The 6,897-nt window shown below is 39.3% G+C and overlaps 1 protein-coding gene across 1 annotated transcript in view; it reads right to left on the bottom strand.

Moving 5' to 3' along the window:
- Positions 1–907: 907 nt before the first annotated feature.
- Positions 908–6,897, bottom strand: part of LOC119734500 (endophilin-A1-like) — a 31,172-nt gene continuing 25,182 nt past the window's right edge. Inside the window, exons 3-7 of the mRNA XM_038208036.1 lie at positions 6,492–6,497; positions 3,619–3,719; positions 2,501–2,604; positions 1,887–2,023; positions 908–1,200 (exon numbers count right to left, since the gene is read on the bottom strand). Coding sequence (XP_038063964.1) covers positions 1,013–1,200; positions 1,887–2,023; positions 2,501–2,604; positions 3,619–3,719; positions 6,492–6,497 — 536 coding nt within the window. The 3' untranslated portion in view covers positions 908–1,012. The remainder of the gene's footprint in view (positions 1,201–1,886; positions 2,024–2,500; positions 2,605–3,618; positions 3,720–6,491; positions 6,498–6,897) is intronic.

The following is a 6,897-nucleotide window of genomic DNA, read 5'->3' as shown; positions in this document are numbered from 1 at the left end:
GACTCCTGTACTTCCTAGCCGTAGCCACGTCTATGGAAAGCGGCTGAGGTCACTTCCCATAGACTCCTGTACTTCCTAGCCGTAGCCACGTCTATGGAAAGCGGCTGAGGTCACTTCCCATAGACTCCTGTACTTCCTAGCCGTAGCCACATCATTTGGAATTCACTGAATCTGGGGGACTTTTCAAGAGTTCCAAGTTGTATAATGCCTCCTTTTAAACACCAACAGACCGGTAATTTCTCATTTGGTATAATCAAAGGGAAGACATATTCTTAGTTGTTTCAAGAAAGAAAACACCAGACTGCCAAGGCTTACGAAGAACTAACAATTAAGAGATCTCGTCTATGGAAATACATAGCTTAATATGATGGAATTTAAAAAAAAAAAAAAAAGTACACAATAAGCCTTTTCGGAGTTCCAACTGCGCATTCGTAACCTGTGACAACGCGCATTGTTTGTCTCAAATGGCCTTTGACATCATCGCGCCACTGACTTTACAAAAAGGCTGTTTGTGCATTGTGGGTACTGTCAAAGGGCATTTGAGACAAACAATATGCGTTGTCACAGGTTACGAATGCGCAGTTGGAACTCCGAAAAGGCTTATTGACATTATGCTGATATACATTGGACCACTCTCCAGAGGGCGCTATTCAATGTATCTGTTCACTGTACACAGAGTTCCATTGTGAGTAACCAGTATTGTAGTACTCATACTGATAGAAATGACTCATACTCAGGCAAAGTACTCATACTCATACTTGTCATGCCAGAATATGCGTACTCGTACTAGTACTCAAGGCAAAGTACTCGTCTTTGTATTTGAATTCATGATGACAAAGTACTTCAATGTGTCCTTGTGCCCATGGCAACGTACTCGTACTCAAACTCAGGATGACAAAGTACTTGTGCGTGTACTCATCGCGAAGAACTCACGCTCATACTCAACCACACGATGACAAAGTACAAACTGCAACACTATAAGTAACGCTACCACCTACCATGATTAAACCGGTTAGATAATTTCCACGTAGTTAGCTGGGAAGTATCCCGTGTGACCGTTTAACTCTCCATCAATCCAATTCTCGTCGATCTTACTGACGATGCTGATGATGTCGCCCTCCTGAAACCCCAGTTCGCCCTCGTTTTCTGCCTCAAAGTCGTACAGTGCCTTGCAGCGTTCCTTCGTTGCCGTTACAGGTACTGAGAAATTGGAAATAAATATCACAAAATCAATTGAAAAATAGCAAATTTATTCAGTTTGCACAAATTTGCAAGGTACCAGTTACAACTAATATTCACATGACAGTTGACAGATGGTTAGTTGGTGACCTGTTTTTACTGAGCAATATTTTCTGTCCGGTTTGAAAGCCTGTAGATTGCAAACCAGCGATTAAACTGCCATAAACCTCAGTGATAAATACTTCCACTTCTAAAGATCAGGACAAATACTCACAAGTCTCTAAAGGTGCTTGAGGCACACATCAAATTAAAGCTTATTTCATCATCTTACATTTCATCAAGTTTCGGTGGGTAATCCAATGAGTTTTTGGGAGAAAATTCCATCCAAAGATGAATACCCCTGAAAGTAGTCCTGAAGTCCATCGCCATTTTGAAAAACGATGCCTATGCTCCATTGCAAAATAGAGCAAATTTAGGGCCTACTGGTAATTTCATCCAAATTTCGTCCTCATCACGGCATGGACCCTTCTTGTTTTACAAACCCTCAAGTTCACGGCCCACAAAATGCTCCAATACAATGTAGCAAACAAATTGAGGACATTCAAATCGTGATTTGGCCAGGGAAGGCAATTTGGGGCCTATTTACTGGCCTGCAACCTTAAGCAAACTGTGTGCTGAGCTGGAGCATGAGATCCCTGTTGACTTACCTGGTGCGTTGTAATCCACCGTTGACGGGTACGCGTCGGTGTCGTCTCCGTCACTGGAGTCTCTCTTCGTGGAGTAAGAGTTGAAAGTACTTCTGGGTTTGCGTTCTGATTTGGGTCGACTGCCTGCCTCCTCAACCCTGGAAAACATCACAGAACATTGAGAAGGATGGTAACTGACAAGTATGGGTATTATAGTCAGTCAGTCACAAGGCCATCGCAAGGCCATCACAAGTCATCACAAGTCAATCACAAGTCCAGCACAAGTCCATCACAAGTCATCACAAGTCCATCACAAGTCAATCACAAGTCCATCACAAGTCTATCACAAGTCATCACAAGTCTGTCACAAATCTGTCACAAGTCCATCACAACTATATTACAAGTCAATCACAAGTCCATTACAAGTCTATCACAAGTCATCACAAGTCATCACAAGTCTGTCACAAGTCCATCACAACTCTATTACAAGTCAATCACAAGTCAATCACAAGTCTATCACAAGTCAATCACAAATCAATCACAAGTCCATCACAAGTCAATCACAAGTCAATCACAATTCTAATGAAAAGTGAGTGGGGGGGGGGGGGGGGGGCAGATTTCCCCTGTTGGCATACCTTTCATTGAGTGTTGACAGAAGGCTTTCCAAAACCTCTGCAGACTGTTTGTGGTATTCTAGCTGAGCCTCGGCTAACGCTTGAAGCTGTAACACCTGCTCAACCTGTTAAAGAAAACCAATCAATTAGTCCGTAAATCTCTGTTCATCAACATCTTACTCCAGAAATAGTTGGATGGATTTGCTACCAACTCAAATAGGCCCATTTATCAGACTTGCAACAGGAAATTTGATACCTTACCATGTCTATTAACCATGTTTATTGAATCGAAATGAAACACAATACGCCATAGCTACTTTTGAGAAATAGGAAAGATTTTCCCTTTTTATTTCAAAGGGCCCCATGACATGAATTTCATTTGGGAACATAATTTGTACAACTTTCTACTCCCCTTTAAATGTATGAAAACTATTTCACATCCATTTTTGGATAAATGTATTGAAAAGTGTACTTTTTAAACATTTAATATTGTCCATGCTTTTCCTGACAAATGAGGGTGCTGTTGCTGTGATGTCATTTCAGGAAGACACTGTTCAGTTTAGGTGTTTTCTGTTCAAATTGTGAACCCAAAATTTGCTCATTGAAAACATTTGTGAGAAAACTTTGCTCATTTGCTTACTACCATGCTCTGACAAAACAAACAAATCACCAAAGAAACTTTACAACATCAAAATATCCCAAATGTTGGTGCTGAAATAGCTATAACATTGAAGTTTCCGCCTAAAATGACATCACACATTTGCTCATGAATATGGAAATTCTCACTGGCATAAAAACCAAAACGGCACCTAAGTACCCTTAAAAATTGCAAAATTATAACTGAAAGTTATGAGGTTAAATGGGACACAAAGGTACATTTTCAAGGATTGCATAAAAAAATTACATTAAATGGCCATTTAAAGAATATCTTACACAACAGAAATAAATAGGAAACCGTCAATCTCTTCACCCATACAATGTCGGTATAAATTATTCTTCCATGGTTGAACTGAGAGAAATATCAAAATAAATGCGAAGAAATATAAAGTGAAAACTTGTTCTTGAGAGGTATCTCATTGAGTAGTAAGATGCTCTAGTGCATCTTGGCTCATCTTTGGTCCGATTTGTCAGGTACTTACATCACTCTCAAGGAGGTTCCTCATCCCGTTCTCAGCAAGCTCCTGAGATTCGTGAAACTTCTCTTCTGCAAATTGGATTTCTTCTTCAGGAATTGTGCTTCCTGCAACACAAACAAAAACAAGATTGATGAGAACAAAAGTCAGACATATTGGCTCAGAATTATCCAAGATGCCAGTATTTTCCTGGTGTGGAAATGTAGTATAATTCCTGCATCATGCAAGCATGCATTAACCCTAACAGAACTCAACCCATCAAACCCCAACGGCATGTTTAGTGGGAATCTGTCAGGATGGGTACAGTACCCTTAAACTGACAGTCTTTTACATTGGGTTGGCACACCTCCAGAATCAAAGTCAGAAATATGTGTGAGCAGTTTCCCATATGGTGTTGGAATTTGCCAGGATGGGTATGGTTCCTGGTACATCATGCTAGGGAGTTAGAGTTAATCCGTCACCATGTACACAATGAGTCATAAAGAAAGTGACCAAATTAGAAACATATTTCAAAAAATATGTGGCTTGCTCTGTTTAATAAAAATAGGGGTAAAGTACTTGTTATTGACTAGTAACTGTGAAAATTTCACGTAATTTGCATACTCTATTCCCAAGTAATGAATATTTTGATACAATGATCCAAAATTCAGTTGTCCACCACTGATCATTTATCATTCTACAAACAAATAAATACCCATTAAATACCATGAAACATAAACGTTTTCCCACCTCCATGAGTGAATGGAAAAACGGACAAAAATGAACAAAAATTGCCATCAATATTTCAGAAAAAAAGAGTGGACTTGTTCCTCATAATCGAAACACAAAATCTGACAGTAAAAATACTGTTTCAGTCTTGACTCAAATGATTGAAATCTCATTTGTATTTGAATGCCCGTGTGTAATCTGTAATTCTCACTCAGCTCAATAGCTTCCAATGGCATTCCATGGACAGCTACATTTTGTATACTTCATTCGTCTATTAAATTTGATTGCTTTTTAAGAATTTGTTGTATTAATCCAGGTTTTTTTTTCAAAATGGCGGGCGGAAGTGATTCAACAACTGCTTCACGAACGAACAAATCATACACAAACATTTCTTCCATGAAATGCTGTTATTATCCTCGTCCAAGATGTTTAGATTGTTTAAAACATGGCCCATGAACGCCAACTTTTGTGAAATCGATCGTAAGTTCATTGCGTGGCCGCGCAATAAGTTTGTTGCGTGTAAGTCCTACGCATGGCGTAAGTTACGCACTGTTTTGTGAAATCAGCTGCATAACAAAGTTCCGTACTTATTACAACTCACACATATTTAACACTTAGACATTCTCAATTTCGTCCTCGGAAAAGTCACTTATCTACACTTTTCCAAGTTTGAGTCCACGCAAAAATTATTTGGGTCAATTTTTTTCATCAATGCAATTGAATATTGACCAACAAAATGCAAAAACAGGCTCATTAATATGTATGAGATGTAATGAATATTCATGATACCTCCATTATACAAATTCATGTTATTTCTGACAGAATCAGCTACAACCAACATTAACTCTTTGCCAGTAATTGTCCTTCTTTAGTAGACAATAATTTACAACAGTTACAAATTACATTCTAAAACTTGTAACATGTAATATGTCTTTTGATGTTAAAACTAACAGCACTCTTAAAGTTTACCATTTTGGGGTCAATCTGATCATCTTCCAAAGCAATTTTCTTTTCTTTTTGAATATTGTTTAGGTTTTATTGATAACATAAATTGTCGTATTTCATCACCCAGTAAAACAGACATTTTTGGTCTTTGGACTGTTGCTTGATTTGGATGTGCTTAAAATAAACTGAAAAAAAAATGAAATGAAAACGGAATGATAATCTCCAATCAAGAAAACATAGCAGCTGGCTTAAACATGCAGGCAAAGTGAAAATGCTGCAGGGTTACGTTTGTTCTTTGACATGCTGTTAGTGTTCCAAGCAGGATGTTTAAAAACAAAACATGCAAGTTTCATGAGGACGTTCACATGAAATGCCAAACAAAATAAAGGAAGTAACATGCACAAGCTAGCATCAAAACCAAAACAAAACCAAAACTGCAAAATGACAAAGTGAACTCTAATCCAGTTTTGATTTTCAAAAAAAATGACTACCGAGCTTTAGAAATCTGGGATAATATATTTCAAAATAGCGGTGTTTGGTATAGCAACGTTCCACTGTATATGAGAATGTAATTTCCAGTAACCCTGCTTAACCCTTCTGTTAGTGAGCATAAGCCATATCTGAATGACATGGCTACGACTAACACTAGCCCACATGGGAAGTGGCTTCATCTGCTTCCATAGGTGCAACTAATGTATTAGCCGTAGCCACTTCATTCTGACGTGGCTTTACACTTTTTCCTTTTCCCTTCATTTTCGACTCTGCACCCACGGCGAAATCTACAAATATATAGCACTACTGCCTACTCTATAGCCCAGACTGCTGGCCAAATTTGATACGCTTTAGGCTGACAATCCATGTGTCCGTTTTTGATGTGCGTATTGCATTTTGCATACCAGTTGCGTATCCGCGATGCGTACTCTGAAAATCCACGAGTACGTATTTCTCGGCACACTTGACCGACGTAAAAGCTCATATTCCCACAATGACTGGTCTTAACGCAGCAGGGATAGCGCAATGCGCAATACAGGTACATGGACCTATGTATGTATGCACATTGCTTATCAAACAACTGATTTTTACACATCAGGCAGTGCGCACTACGCATGACGGACACACAGATTTTTGGCCTTATACTGTATTTTCTGAATCCTCAATTAATTCTGATCTATTTCACCACAATATTTTCTACGAAATGCTACACTACAAAATCGGTGTTGACATACCACCTGCTGCTGAGAGGAACCGACGAAAACGTTTTTACGGGTACATGGAAAGTAAAAATAGAAACATGATGTCATCATAGGATTAAAGACCAATGGGCTCTTCGCACAAGTACCCCCTCAACGGTAGGAAAGGGAGAGTTGGGGTCGGGGAGACGACTGGGAGAGACATTTGAACGCATTGCCAACGACGCCTGACGTCACAGGAAGACGCTATGGCTTTGTGCATATTGGGAATGAAAGTAGTCAGGGTACCATGCGCTATACGTAGTGTGCCCCATCCACTGGACTATTAAAAGTGATCAAATAGCTCCCTCTCCTGTTTGCGCATGGAGACCATTAATCTAAACAGCCGTTGGATTCCTTTGTATTCAGTTTGGTCGTTTTTTTTATCCCGGAGGCTGTCTAG

The sequence above is a fragment of the Patiria miniata genome, unplaced genomic scaffold (assembly GCF_015706575.1).
Source record: "Patiria miniata isolate m_02_andy unplaced genomic scaffold, ASM1570657v1 HiC_scaffold_10, whole genome shotgun sequence".
Taxonomy (NCBI): Eukaryota; Metazoa; Echinodermata; class Asteroidea; order Valvatida; family Asterinidae; genus Patiria; species Patiria miniata.
This window is presented reverse-complemented; position numbering and strand designations above follow the sequence as displayed.